General features: G+C 40.3%; 1 protein-coding gene across 1 annotated transcript in view; it reads left to right on the plus strand.

Annotated features, from left to right (window-relative positions):
* Positions 1–14,232, plus strand: part of LOC116996516 (bifunctional heparan sulfate N-deacetylase/N-sulfotransferase 3) — a 46,485-nt gene extending 32,253 nt beyond the window's left edge. The window contains exons 7-14 of the mRNA XM_033060275.1: positions 3,617–3,799; positions 5,085–5,181; positions 6,000–6,123; positions 9,274–9,448; positions 9,821–9,991; positions 10,973–11,082; positions 11,532–11,634; positions 12,803–14,232. Coding sequence (XP_032916166.1) covers positions 3,617–3,799; positions 5,085–5,181; positions 6,000–6,123; positions 9,274–9,448; positions 9,821–9,991; positions 10,973–11,082; positions 11,532–11,634; positions 12,803–12,922 — 1,083 coding nt within the window. The 3' untranslated portion in view covers positions 12,923–14,232. The remainder of the gene's footprint in view (positions 1–3,616; positions 3,800–5,084; positions 5,182–5,999; positions 6,124–9,273; positions 9,449–9,820; positions 9,992–10,972; positions 11,083–11,531; positions 11,635–12,802) is intronic.
* Positions 14,233–14,799: the final 567 nt, after the last annotated feature.

A 14,799-nucleotide genomic window follows, 5' to 3' on the forward strand; every position in this document is an offset into this window, starting at 1 on the left:
CCTGTGACTGAAGTACCTTGATGACTTATTATTAGTAGGAATTTATTCAAGTTGGAATTCAAGTTGGAATTGCCTGTACAATATATAGAGAGAGAGTAAAAAAATAAGTGCCTACTATGTAATAAGTGTTTATTACCTGTGTTTTTCTTATACCAGCTCTTCTAGTTCTAGATTTGAAATGCCAGAATAATTAAACTCCTCAAGGTCATCAGTGTCCTGCAAGTCTCAGACTTCCCTCCACTTCCCCTGCTGCCACAGTTGATGTCTTGACTCCAGGGGAAGAAGCCAGGAGCCCTAGGAAGGGCTAGTTACTCTTGGGAATGGTATTGTCATTCCTTTGGGAGGCAGGCACCTGTTCCATCAGGAAACAGCAGCTGTTAGCAAGATTCCAGGAGCTTGGTTTCTGTCCTTGTGTAATTTCAATGGGTGCAGCATCCTAACAATCCTGATTTTGTAGTGATCAGTATTTTTTTTAATACCCAGCCAGTTAACATCCATCACTGGAAGATGGGTAACTTGTTGTACTGTTTCATTCTGTCTAAGTTGTTTGTCAAGCATCTCTCTGTTCTTAATACATAAATTAGATCATGCTGGTTCATCTTTTCCTGAGACATGATTTAGTACCAGCAGCTCCTTCTCGGTCTCAACTCTGGTTTTGACCTAGAAACTATTGCCTCTAATTGGGAAATGTTGTAGTGAGGAAATAGAATGAGCAGTCAAAAAGATAAAAGCTCTTTCTCCTGAGTGCTTGTTCTCATTTCCCTACACTTCTGCAGTACTAATCAGAACCCCAAATACAGCCAGGACTAGGGAAGGAGAACAAATGTAACTGAGACCTCTGTCCTTTCACTCTGGGGAAGGAGAAAATGCTGAGGAGAAGCTGGAAGGAGAAGGCAGAGCACAGGAGAGAGCACCTTTGCAGTTGTGATCTGAACATGAGTGAGAGCAGGAAAGGAGCTTCTGCCCAGAGGCCAGATTTAGTCCCAAACCATCATTTTAAAAATTGTCTGCATTCCCTTTCAGTTCCCTCAGTATCCTTCAGTGGAGGATATTAAATCCTGTGGGGAGTGTGCATTGAAGTGCAACCAAGATGATGGTTTGTTTATGAGGAACAGCTAAAAAAGGGTGATGCTTCTACACTGAAATCAAGAAAATGCTGAGATGCCTGAAAGAAATTATTTGAGAAGAGTGCTGGAAAAAATAAAATCAAATAAGCTCTTTTCATCTGAAAGGGAGGTTAAAATGCTTGTAAGAGTAAATATAACTCCATTCACAACTGCTTCCCTGTTGAAGGAGGGAAAAAGAAATATGTGAAGCTGTGCTTGTATTTTCCAGCATTTCCCAGAGGTGGAAGATTATTGAACCAATAGTGTTATTTACTGAGTCTAGCCTTGGGACATGGCCACAGAGGATTCCTTTTAGAGCTCCTTGATCAGTGGTTCCAAGAGAGTAAATCTTTAGAAGCATAGCATGGTATTAGTTGCAGAGAAAGACTAATTATTCCTGTTAATTAGAACTTGTTTGAATGACTCAGGATGTGGTATCATAGAGCAAATCAAAGCATCACAGACCCAGTATGGAAGGGAAAAAAATAATCATTGTTTGTCCTGGTGTGAAATGGCACCACCTGCAGCTGGAAGGGGATTGTGGTGTGTTCCCATCCTTCTGCACAGGGAAGTGGGGAGTGCTCCACCATCCCTTTCAGCCACTCTGTGATGTTTATGATGCCATCTAGAATCTTCTCCTACATGGATCAGCTCATGGATCTGCTTGGCTAAGTATGGATTTCTTTACAAGACTCAGCCATTTAAGTTTTCAAACAGCATTTGATCATCTTTGTGTTGTAAATAATTAACCATAAAGTATTTGACTTGAAAAACATAACTAAAATGGGAGCTTAGGTCTCTGGTAATTTTTCCCCTTCACTGACACAGTTTTATATGCTGGAAATTATTTATGATATGTCCAGTCAATTTCTCAGCCTGTACTGACATTCTTAAAATTACAGTGATATTCTCTTCAGAGAAAGAATAATTACATTTTCCCTGAAGTAGCAATCTTTTCAACATCTCTTGCTTTTTCTTTCATGGCAGTGCAGTAGCTGTTGGCAGGAGAGGAGTTGCCAGGAGGTGAATTGACATTAAAAATGTCAGAGGTCAGTCCATGTGTAGGAAAGAAAGGGGCTGTCAGGAAAGCAGGTTAACCTTTTTCATGGAAACCTGCTGATTGCAACTTTAGTGAGAACAACATAGTCCTGTGGCTGCTCTGTTCCTGCTTTGAGAACTGAAATAAAAAAGGCAACTTGAAAAGGTTATACATTTGGTGCTTAAAGGGAAGGAGTTTGCAATCTCGGTCCTACCCACAAAAAAATCATCTTCTCATGATTCAGCAGTGTGTATCTTTTGATTTTACTGTAAATAGCAGCTTTTCATTCATTGCTTTTTCTTTCTTTAGGCTGAGGACTGGAATTTCTTTACAAAAGATTTAACTTCAGTTCCTAAACTCATTTCAGAATTATGACCATGATAAGCTTTTCTTTTTTTAAAGTGGCTTACATCAGGTCTTACTTTAAATAGAAATTGCTCATTCATGGCATTAGCAGATTTATTTATGAAAAGAGTCATGTTTCTAATTTTTTTAATGGAAATTAGTCTGGAGGTTTTATCTTGGGGAAGTTCTACTTTAAAAAGAACTTCAAGAAAGAAATCACTGGTGGAGAGGAGAGGGGTCACAGATTTCAGTGTAAGAGCAGACTGGGGCATCAGTTAAAAATTACCTTGGAAAGGGTTTGCAGAGGGTTCTGTCTGCAGCCCTTCCTCAGTCCTGGAGAGCCCATCCTTGCAGTCTGTGCCTTCCTGCTCTGCTCCTCAGCTCAGTTTAGGTGTATCCAAAATGCCCTTCCTGTGGGAAACCTGCACACGAGCATTGCTTCCATTGGGGGTGCAGAAGTGCAGCTGGAGCAAGGGCTGGAGCAGGAGGGTGGATCTGGTGATCACCTTTGTGGTAAGATACTGGGAGAGTGAAATACCAGCAACCTTAAAGCTTTTGGTGTTTCTTGCTTGGCAATACTCCATGCAAATTTATTTGAAAGTACTCTGTGTGTTAGGCTGGTGCTTGCAGAATACCTTTGTAGAGGAGAGGAACTACTTACTCTGTAAAACTTAGACCTGCAACCAGGAGTTAAAGTCACAGCAACAGAGTTCAGCTGCTTCCTTGGTCTTTGGATTTTTTACTCTTCCATAAAAACAGAAATTGTGTTTTTAACATTGCATTGGTATTCCTCTGAAAGTAAAGCAGTGAGCATTGTTCTTGCTGTATCCTGTGAAGAAAATGCACATAAAGGTGCTGTCAGTGTTGCCCACCCCCAGGGCAGCATTGCACATCCTACAGCTCTCAGAGTTCCTGGGACCTGTTCCAGCTTTTTCCTCATGGAGTGGAGTTGAGCAGAAGGATGTGATTCAGTGAGGGGCCAGAGCAGTGAGGGCTGTGTGAATGTGATCCAAGGCTTGCTGCTCTGACTGAGAGCAAAATGCAAATGGCATTTACATTACCTGGAGCTGCACTGCCATCTAGTGATGCAAGGACTCGAGGTGTGCTCTTCATTTTGTCTCCACAGATCAGCATCTTCATGACACACCTGTCTAACTACGGCAACGACCGCCTGGGCTTGTACACCTTTGTCAATCTGGCCAACTTCGTTCACACCTGGACAAACCTGAAACTGCAAACCCTTCCCCCAGTCCAGCTGGCTCACAAGTATTTTGAGCTGTTTCCTGAGCAGAAGGACCCTCTCTGGCAGGTGAAGGCTGAGCAAGAGATCAGAAAAAAACTGTCTTGGTGGTTTTGTTTTAAATTCTTTGCTTCAGTTTCATGCAGAGAAAAGCAGCTATGTTTTTTAGTTGGTTGCATAAAAGCCAGCTGAGGCTTCAGGATGTGATTGTGTTCCCTGTTGCTTGTGAAATGAATATGCATTAAGATGTGTAACTAAAATTATCTTTTATTTGTGACTTGCCTTTAAAGATGTGAGGAAAGTGCATGTTGTGTTATTTCTCTTCTGCTTTTGGAACTAACAGGAATAAAGCATTTGACAGGCAGATTTATATGTGTCTTGTAGCAGTTAAAGAAATGAGTTTTTCTCCAAGTATGTAAGGAGAAGAGGGCATCCAAAAAGAGAAAAGAGCATTAGGACCATGGATACTCTAATTAGCCAAGTGGAAGTAGATGAGATAGGTCAGAAAATATTCACATTAGGCTGGGAGCTGCCCAAGGAAGAAGTTTGCCAAGAAGCTGTAGATACCTGAGTCCTGAGAGTGGTAATGTTAACCCAAATAAAATCTTATTAAGGTGACTTGGTAGAAATACTCTAAGGAGCAAACTTTACTAAATCAAACATAAAAATGTATTTAAGCTTGCTTACTAAAATGTTTTCCAGCCTTGGATATTGAATTGCCAACTTAGGGTCTGAGATTGCAAATTTATACTTAAATATGCATCTTGAAATTCATGCTGGTATTGAATAAAACATTGAACTGGAGGGGAAAATGTCAAGGATTCTGCATAATACTAAGAGAGAATCGTTTTAAAAATGGAAATTAGCCTGTAACCAAATTACTTGAAAACTTATGATTACTTAGAAAAACCATTTTTAAGTTACAGTGATTAAGACATACTGTATGTGGTGTATTTTGTCCATAATTGATGTGATTTTGAATACAGGTATATATTCTTAAGCCTCAGAGGGGTTCATGGAGATAATTCTCTTCATCTCAGTGCAGTATTGCCAAACAACAGTGTCAAAAATTGTTTGTGAGTAGCATTTCCAGAACAAATTTGAACTGATTGAATTGTGAAGCAGCAAAGATTAAAGATTAACATTAGGTGCTGATTTGAATTGGAAGATCAGGATAGGTATTTAGGAATAGAAAGCCTTAAATCATAATTAACTTTTTTAGTTTTAAAATGCAGCACATATATAATGTGGTAGCTGTTACAGGAATAGGGCAACTATATATGTATAGGATCTGTTTAAGAACCTTTTCAAATGGGATTGCCAAGGAAATTCTGAGTTTTCTTCTCTGTTTCAGAACCCCTGTGATGACAAAAGGCACAGAGATATCTGGTCTAAGGAAAAAACCTGTGATCGATTACCAAAATTCTTGGTTGTAGGACCCCAGAAAACTGGTGAGATTTTTCTTCTATTCCAACAAGATTTAATCACTGTTGACTCAGCTGCTCTGTAGAGATCTTGACCATCCAACAGCAATTTATTTTCAGATTCCATGCAAATACAGCTTAATAATGTAAGTTACAACAGCAGTCAGTGCTCATTGAAAATGCAGGGTTCAGGTGTGTGACAGTTTTTTTGGGGCTTTTTGTCAAAATGAGTAAACTTTGATAAAGAGGTGAACAAGACAGACAAGCTCTTGTCAAAGTGGGAGAAGCAAAAGACAGGACAGAGATCTTTCAAATGGGTTGGATTCTGAATTGCAAGTTCTTATTTTGCACGTGTCTTGTTTATCAAATCTTGTTATTTCTTGGCATTTTTTTCAAGTCAAGAAGTCCTAATGGACAGTTTTAATTACAAGATTGCAGTATTTTATAAATTGACTCAATGGTTATTTTTCTTCTCTGTAATCAGAAAATTGCATGTAAGCTTCCTTTCATCTTCAGCAATCCCCCAACAGCTACTGAGTGTGAGACTTTAAAAATATTTTTGCGACAGTCTCACATACGTAAATCATTATTTTTTAAAACACAGCTATTTTAAGTTGGAAAAACAGATTTCAACCCTGCCATGCCAGTGTCTGTATTAACTATTTACAGTTCTTCAAATGTCCTAATTCTAAAAGCTCAGAAAGCACAGGATTTTAAGTGACAAATCAACATCCTCTCAGTGAAATGAAATGGGAAAAAGCTGACTTAGTCCCATCTGCAACTGTGATTCCCCCAAAAATATGTGTATTTTTATTTTAAATCTTGGACTTTTATCCTATTTGCAGGTACTACAGCCTTGTATTTGTTCCTGGTCATGCATCCTTCCATCATTAGTAACTCCCCCAGCCCAAAAACCTTTGAGGAGGTACAGTTCTTTAATAGAAATAACTACCACAGGGGGATTGATTGGTAAGATGGGTTATTAGTATAAATATAAAAGTTTATATATTGTGAACAATAGAAACATGACAATACTGTTGGTAATGGTAACTGTGCATATATAAAGTGAGATAAGCAATAACCTTCAGTGTCCTTCAGAAATGAGAAATAAATGCAAGTGGATAATGATCTTACTTACAGAATGTCTTAAATGCAGTAACTTTGGAGGCTTTCTTGGAAATACTCAGATATTAATATGTGCTGTACAGTGACAAAATGTGTATCTCTCATTGCACATGCCTTTGAAAGTGGGACAGTAATGGTTGTTAGTTGGAATATATGGACACAAAGGTTATGTTCCTGCTGGAAATCTTATTTCTTAAGAGAAAATGAAAGATACTTATCAGAAAGAGGCATTTCTTCTTTTAAATAGGATATAGCAGTAACAATAATGTAAATAATAAAAAATGGGGGCAGGGAAAGCCTGCCAAAACGTTCTTTAAAGATCAGGTAATTAGGAGGATGTGTCTGTGTGGGTCAGTAAGTGGTGCTGAGATCCTGTGTCCCTGGTGCCACGTTCACTGTGGCTCCTTCAGGCACAGCTGCTCCTGAAGGTCACTCCTGCTTCCTCTGCTTTCCCAAAGTGCTGCACTGCAAAGCACTGCAGAAAGCTGGTGACATGCTCTAGTGCCTGGGGAGCACCACTGAAGGATTATTGATTTCTTGTCTTGTTTCTTTATTTTGCCCCCAGTTTAAGGGAGAATACTTTTATCGCCTTTGACTTTGTATTCATCCATAAAATTAAGCGGCTGAGCGCTGTTCAGTGGTCTCAGTGCAGACACATCAGATCCAATTTGTTGGTATGCCACTCGTTTTCCCAGAGTTGTAATTGCTGCAGCACGTTGTCCCTGGCAGGGTGTGAGTCAGCCACTCGTGCCAGTGGAGAGGTGCTGGGTGAGTGATTGGCAGTGGGAAATTGCTGCTGAGGCCTTGCAGTCAGTGGGGAGGACGTGCAGGCGAGGCACAGCAGCTCCTCTGATGGAGCAGCCGAAGTACAGCGAGCCTGTTCTCCCACAAAATCAGTGTTTTCTTGTTGTGGGAAACTGCTGTGCTGCTTCTCTTCCCTCCTGCCTTATCCAGTTCCCTAAGGTACAGTTTGGCTGCCACACACATAGGGTTACCTCCATCTTAACGTGGCACTGGTGCTCACAGTGCTTGGCCTGTCTAAGCCAGGCACGTCCCTTTGACAGGTTCTCACCACAGCACCCACCCTGTGCCCCACCACTCCTCCCAGGTCCCCCCTCAGTGTCAGATCCTCAGAACTCCCTGCTGGTGCAGTTGCCTAATTCTTAGATTTGCATGCTGTCTCCAGACACATCTCTCAGACCACCTAGTCCAGTAATGTATTTCAATGCTGGCCTGTAATGAGCTTGCCACTTTGTAATTAGATACAAGGGCTCTCCTCATTAGTCCATTAATTGGCTGGGATTCTTGCAACAATCACAAATTCCAGTTGGTTCAATTTTGTTTATGGTTGTGGAGGTTGGGCTTTATCCCTGAGCTGACTCTTTGTCCAAGCTTGGATTCAGGGCAGGGCCAACTGCAGAAGCAGAGGAGGGTTCTTTTAGCCCTCAGAACCCCAGTATTGCCATTTTGAAGGTGGTGTAGATGTAAATTGTGGGCTTCCAATAGACATGACAGAAGGTGAGAACTGATCTTGCATTTGTTGAAATGGAGAAGTCTGAACAGACCAGACCTGCATTTCTTTAGGTAAGCTTTGTTACAGGTTTCTTGGACAAGTTTCTCTAAAGCCTTCTCAGCTTTGGCCTTACTTAATTTAATAACTGTCTCATGGATGAGGAACTGAGCAGGACTTAGTGTGTCCAGCAGAAATGCTGATCCTGAACTTGGAAACCTCTTGATACCACACCTGGTCCAGTCTCTTTCCATTTTTCACTGATAGCACATCAACCTGTACTTTTTAAAGAATCAATTCACTTTTTTTTTGTCCAAAATTCAGTGTAGTGCCATAGCTGATGTTAAAGGCTTGTAGTCCTCATTGGCTTATATTTATCATTTTACTTCCAGGACTTCAGTACAGCAGCATAATAACTCCATGATCTAGAGCAGATTTACCCCTAGTGCCTGTTGCCTCTCTCAAAGCTGGCCTTCTCCTTTCCTGGTAAAGCATTCTGAGCCCACACAGTCAGGCCAAGTCATTAGCCTCTAAAATTTTCTGAGTGAAAATGGGTACAGCTTCATCATTCTCATCAACCCAGCCCTAGTACTTCTGGGAAATAAAAGTCCATTGACTTTAGTGGTTGCAATTTCCAAGCCAACAAGAACACTCCATTTGTACTGGAAGTAGCTCACTTGTGTGAATAGAAAAAAGTCTAAGCACTGGAGGAAATCTCAGTCCTTAAGCATGGTCTTTAGAAGAGGTTGTTTAAATAACATTTGTTTTCTCAATACAGGTTAACTGAAAAGTCAGGAGGGCCAAAATTCCTATTTATTGTTTTCCCCAGCAATAACAAGAAGTGGTCTGAGGGCCAGGAATAGAGCAATCCTTATATGACAAAGCAATTGCAGGAATTTAACTACAACTTCATAATGGATGAGGAAAGCTCACAAAAACCCTAGAACAACTGCAACCCAATTTTCCACAAAAATGTGACTCACAGAAAAATAAGTGAATTCTGTCACTGCTCAGAAACCTTTTACCTGATTAAGCTGTGTGTTTCAGTGCATCTCCCCATATAAACAGCCTCTTACTCTGCTCAGTGAAAGCAATTCTGATACTAAGAAGCTTTTTCTTAGTGTATTGCACTTCAATTGGTGTCAGGAAAAGGCCAGATTTGGAAAACTCAATTTCTACTTTAGACTTCAGCAGTTTGTTCTGACTGAAGAGTGAGAACTTGCAAATTTTAACATACATAAATACTGTAACGTTTTTATGCAGTTAAAAAAGTAGCTGCAATGTCTGGTTACATGTAGTGAAAAGCAAGCTAGTACCAAGTAAAATATTATCAAAAACACAATGTAAACTTTGGTTTGCTTTCTCTTTTTTGCAATTAGGCTTTATTTTAATTGAGTATTCTAGAAAAAAAAAAGCATGCTTAACAGATTTATCAGCCTTGGTATGATTTTTAAGCGGTTCTGAGGATGATCTTGCTTTCCCAGGTACATGGATTTCTTTCCCACTCCTTCTAATGTCACCACTGACTTCCTCTTTGAGAAAAGTGCCAACTATTTCCATTCTGAGGAAGCTCCCAGGAGAGCTGCTTCCCTCATCCCCAAGGCCAAGATCATCACCATCCTCATCGACCCGTCCGACCGCGCCTACTCCTGGTACCAGGTGCGCACTCGGGAGAGCCTGGGCCAGCACCAGGCTGGGCTTGCACCCTGAGTCCTCTCTGTATATCCTCTCAGGATGTATCCCTGTAGTCAGTGACCATCTGTGATCACCCATGGCCTGAGATGTGTCATATTTTAAGGGTTGAAATACCAGTAGCCACTTTATCAAGTTACCTATAATGCAGTCATGTAGAAATGATTACTTAATTTATGTAATTAGCACATCCAGAAATGAGTATCTGGATACAGTTATGTAGTTCATGCTCAAAATGCATGATAGGCTAAGAAATTTGTCAGTAAGAGCACCCAGTTTAGCCTTGTTTCCCCAGCTTTTGTGGTCTGTGAAGTTGCAGCAGTGTCACTTGTTTTACAGCACCAGCGATCCCACGAAGACCCTGCAGCTCTGAAATTCAGCTTCTATCAGGTGATCACAGCAGGCCCTCGAGCCCCCTCTGAGCTCAGAGCTCTCCAGAAGAGATGCCTGGCACCTGGATGGTATGCTACCCACATTGAAAGATGGCTCACTTACTTCCCACCTTACCAGGTGAGAGACTCTTGACATCCTATAGATATATATGTATATATGCTGTCCTAAAAGTTTACCTTTGTAAAAGTCTTGCTGATGTCAGGGATATCCTACAAATTATAACCATCCTTCTGGCCCCATGCAAGGTCAAGCCTCAAAAGATGCACATGCTAAGCCCTGAACATCATGTGGTAACAGCAGACCAGGCAGACAGTGTCACATGATCCATATCTCCTTGGGAGATTTATTTCTGGAATGGAATTTTGTGACATTGGCAGCGTGTCTGGCACTGCTCCCCACCCAACAGTTAGAGGGAGGTTGGCTGCAATCCCAACCTTCTGTTTATCCAGGACTCTGGTAGCTGAGACAAGTTGGCTGGAGTCTGCACCTTCTGTTTTCCTGGAGTGTGCCAAGGAAGCTCTGATGCATCGAGCTGCTGTTATTCTCCACTTAGTCTCTGCTCAGCCAGCCTCCTATCTCCTTCATGAGATGCACAATGCTGTAATATCCTGACTCTCATATGAAATTCTCCTCACAGTGTTTTCATTAGCTTTTCTCCACACATAACCTGTGAATTGTGATTAATATGCATTGTCATGCAGATTTTTGCCAGATTTCACATCCAGCAGTGATAGTGAAGAATCAGCCCTGATAGCATTGTGTTTTATCTGGAAAAGTAGTAGCCATTAATACAATTTATTCTTGGCTGGGCCAGTCTCTCTCAATTTCCTGACAGTATTTCTTATCTTTCTAGATGTCTCACTGCTATTTCTCTGTTGTCACAACAGTTTCCAATGCAATATAATTTCAGATTTAATTAAGATGATACTTACCCTGCTCCCAGGTCAATAATGATCATGGCAATTAAGACTGGGCCCATCATTGTTTCCTGGGGCAGTATTTGCTGCATGATAAAGGAGTTTGACAGAGATGGAAGTTTCAGTTGCAAGCCTCAAATAATGAATTTCAAATGAAACGTCCATTTATTTTCTGTTGTAGTTGCTAATTATTGATGGACAGCAGCTGAGGACTGACCCATCTACTGTAATGGATGAAGTGCAGAAGTTTCTGGGAGTCTCTCCTCACTATAATTACTCTGAAGCCCTAACGTGAGTTAATTAGTTCATCATTTTCACATGTTCCTACATTCCTAAAATACCAGCTAGTCTGTAAGTCAGCTCACTGCAGAATAAAGCAGTTCTTTGAGCTGCCAGTAGGGTGAATTGTTCAGAGCACAATTCGGGGTTAAATTATCTGTGAATTATTCACTGAGCCACTTGGCTTTTACAGAAGTAGAACTCTGATAGACCAAGTGCTGCTCTCTGAGAATTGCATATTAATTTTGAATGGATCCAAATGAATTTTACTTCCATAAGTGGAACATGGAATGGTCATATGCAGAAACAGAAAGCAAATAGAACTAATTTCTCTTTATTTTTGGAATGAGCAAAAAACCAGATTCCGTTACCTCAGTCAGGAATGTAACATCCACTCCTTTGAGTTCTGACTCCTAGATTTGGCTGCACACAGATTTTACTCTGCTCAATGTTTGTTTCAGGTTTGATTCACATAAAGGATTCTGGTGTCAGCTCTTGGAAGAAGGAAAAACCAAGTGTCTAGGAAAGAGCAAAGGCAGAAAATACCCTCCTATGGATTCTGAGGTAACAGTGATGTTCATTGGCAGTGTACAGGGATTCACTTGGCACACATGGGACATGACACAAGCAAAATCATGAGAAGGGAGAGAAGACAAAACTAAGTAGGTGTTAATTACTTGGCTGCCTTTCCATACAAAGGAAATGTTTAGGATGGCTGTGGGCTGCAGAGACGTTCAGTTCTTTATTTCAAATGTGAAGATTGTCATTAAAAAACAACAGCAACAACCCCCCCATTAATTCTAAAACTTGGCATCCCTTAGAAGGCTGAACATGCTGCTCCTGAAGTCGTGTCCCCTTTGCTTTATGGACTTGAGCAGCAGAAGTTCCACAGTGCAGGTTCCTTCTCAGTCATGATCACATAAGTGTGTTTGTGTAGTCTCTTGTATTTGAGACTAGTTGGACTGTGACAAGTAATGCAGAAACTCCTATAATCCAGTTTTAAGGTTCTGTTCCTATGGATTTTATAAATGCCTTCCCCAGGCAAGTGCTCAAATGGGGAAATTTCAGTCAGATCAAATGCTGCAGCCTGTACCAGGGGCAGTTCAGTCTCCTATTCCAGCTGTAACTTTCACGTTGATTCTGTCTTGCATTGCTATTTCATTTAACCTGCCTAAAATGCAAATAAAAACTTACAGTTTAAACAGCAGTAAGAATTAATGTACCTGGTAAGTTGGCACTTTTTCTCACAGTACTTAAATTATAAATAACTGCACATCAGTAGAGTCATAGTGATACAAAACCATTAGGTGAGCAGGATTTTGGTCAGAGATAAGGAGACTGTTTTTGCAAACAATTGTCTTTTCCAACTCTAAATACTTCTGAAAATGGGGGTTGCTAACTGATACAAGTCCACATACAAATATATTTTAGAAGCTGTTACTTTTATTGCAGTGTGATTGAAGTATCTCCATCACCTTCAGTGTGATTCTAAATGTACAAGACTAAGAGTAGAATGAAATTTTGCTTTGGCTTTGGTGTTCATTTTGGACAACCTTTGTTTCCCTTGAAATTACCTTTCAGAGTTCAGCTCCTTGCATACAGTAGATAGCATAAAACAATATAAATTGCATAAAGGAAGTAAAGTTTTCAAAGCAATTTTGAAATCTCAAATTCACAGCAACTGCAGTTCAGCATTTTATTAAATAAAAGCCTCTTCTTTTGTATCCATCAGTGCAGGGCCTTTCTGTCGAGCTACTACAGAGATCACAATGTGGAACTGTCAAAACTCCTCCACAAACTGGGACAACCTCTGCCATCGTGGCTGAGACAGGAGCTACAGAAAGTGAGATAGCATTGGAAAAGAGCTTTTTGAAATCTCCTTCCACACTTGAGTCATCACAGCTGAACTTTCCAGCAACTGCCAGAAGGTCTTGTAAAATATACCTCTTCAAAAAAGTGTAAAGGATAGAAATTGTTTCCATATGCTGGCATGTGGATTGTAAAAATACATGTGTTCCTTGGAGCTCTGGTGGGCCAAATCTTTGTCATAAACATTTCTGGGCCTGTGGACTTGTGGACTACTGTGCACATATGTGGAAATTATTTACAACTGATAAAAGCATCAGAGATACATGACCTGACCAATTTCATGGTAAATACTCACATTTTTATGTATCAGTTGTAAAGTGTTGTCTCATGTAGGTTTTGTAACCCTTTGTTGGACCACTGGCAGTTTTTCTTAGGATTTGGTTCTTGTGTTGCATAGGATAACTTAATGTAGCACAAAATGCCCAGAGTGCTTCTGCCTTTGGAATCAGCTTGCTAATGCCCAGAATGTGTGCAAACACAGGGGAGCAGTGCAGCTATCATGTTTCATTTAGCTGTGCATGGCAAAAAATGCACCCAGCAACATCTGCAATCCACAGTGCAGAAAGAAACTATAAACAAGCCAAACAGAACCTGAGATTATATCTGGTGACAACAGACCCTCAGTGTGGGAAGGGCTTTCGCCTGTAGTTAATATTTGTACTGACTGAGATGTGAATTACCTGAGCAGAAATTGGATTGGGTATGTGAAGCACACGAGGTGCAGTGTTAGACTTGGACAGTTGTGACCCAGACTGGAGCAGTGCCAGGAAGAGCTTTCACTCCTGGTTCTGTCAGCAGTCAGATCTGAACACTGCACTCTGGGCTTAGGTTACTCTGAGCCAGGAGTGACTCCACTGAAATGAATTAAAAACTCCTAAGAAGCAGAAACAGATCCTTACTTTTTTTGCCTTAATTTGCACCATTACTTTTCCCTTAATTTATTTGCTTTTTAACCCATGCTTTTTCCCCTCAACCTCATTAAAATTGTAGCATCTTTCTGCAACCTTCAGATGACATCAGCTGCAAAAGTTTCCAGATTTCCAGATGAAAATACCAGTTCTGTTTCCAGCTACATTCAACATGTTGGGTAATTAATATTAGGAATAAGCTTTAGAGGGGACAGAAATTACCACGGTGTGTAATCATGGTAGAAAATTGCACTCGAATCATGGGAAAAACACAAATACCAGCCCTTGCAAACAGATACTTGTGTGATAGTTCACAGCAATACATCTCTCAAGGCATCAGTTTAGACAGGAGATGAAGTCAAATCAGTAATGCTTAGAAGTCCAGGAAGTGCTAAGTGTGGCCTTAATGCTCCTCTCTGAAATTTGGCTTGGAGTGTTTCTAAAGGCATGAAGCGTTAGTGACAGCAAAAAAAGAATTAGAGTACTAAATGCAAGGCTTTATACAGGAGCTCTGTGATGTTTTCATCATTTGTTTCATGGTGAATACTTACAAACATGCATCAGATGGTGGAACAACTTCTATGTCTCAGTGCTGTTTTACGACATTTATGTAATCATGCAATTTAACTTTCAAGGTAATGGGATGGAAACCAGTTTGTTATTCCCTAAATAGAAAACAGATGTCGAGATCCTTACTGTACATCTAACTGGTAATCTTTATTATTTATTGATTTTTGTCTATGTAATACGTGGTTTTGATAGGCCTGTAAAGAAAAAAAATCTAGACAAATTTGCTGTATATAACAATATTCTTTACGCAGCACATTTCTGCTAAGGGAATATGCATGATTAAGGATGAGGACCTACTAGAGTAGACATTTTTAAGATGAACATTTCTATTATTTATTAGAATGAGAAATTCATTTCACTTTAAATATTCAGTCATATGGAT

This window comes from Catharus ustulatus, chromosome 5 (assembly GCF_009819885.2).
Source record: "Catharus ustulatus isolate bCatUst1 chromosome 5, bCatUst1.pri.v2, whole genome shotgun sequence".
In the NCBI taxonomy this organism is placed as follows: Eukaryota; Metazoa; Chordata; class Aves; order Passeriformes; family Turdidae; genus Catharus; species Catharus ustulatus.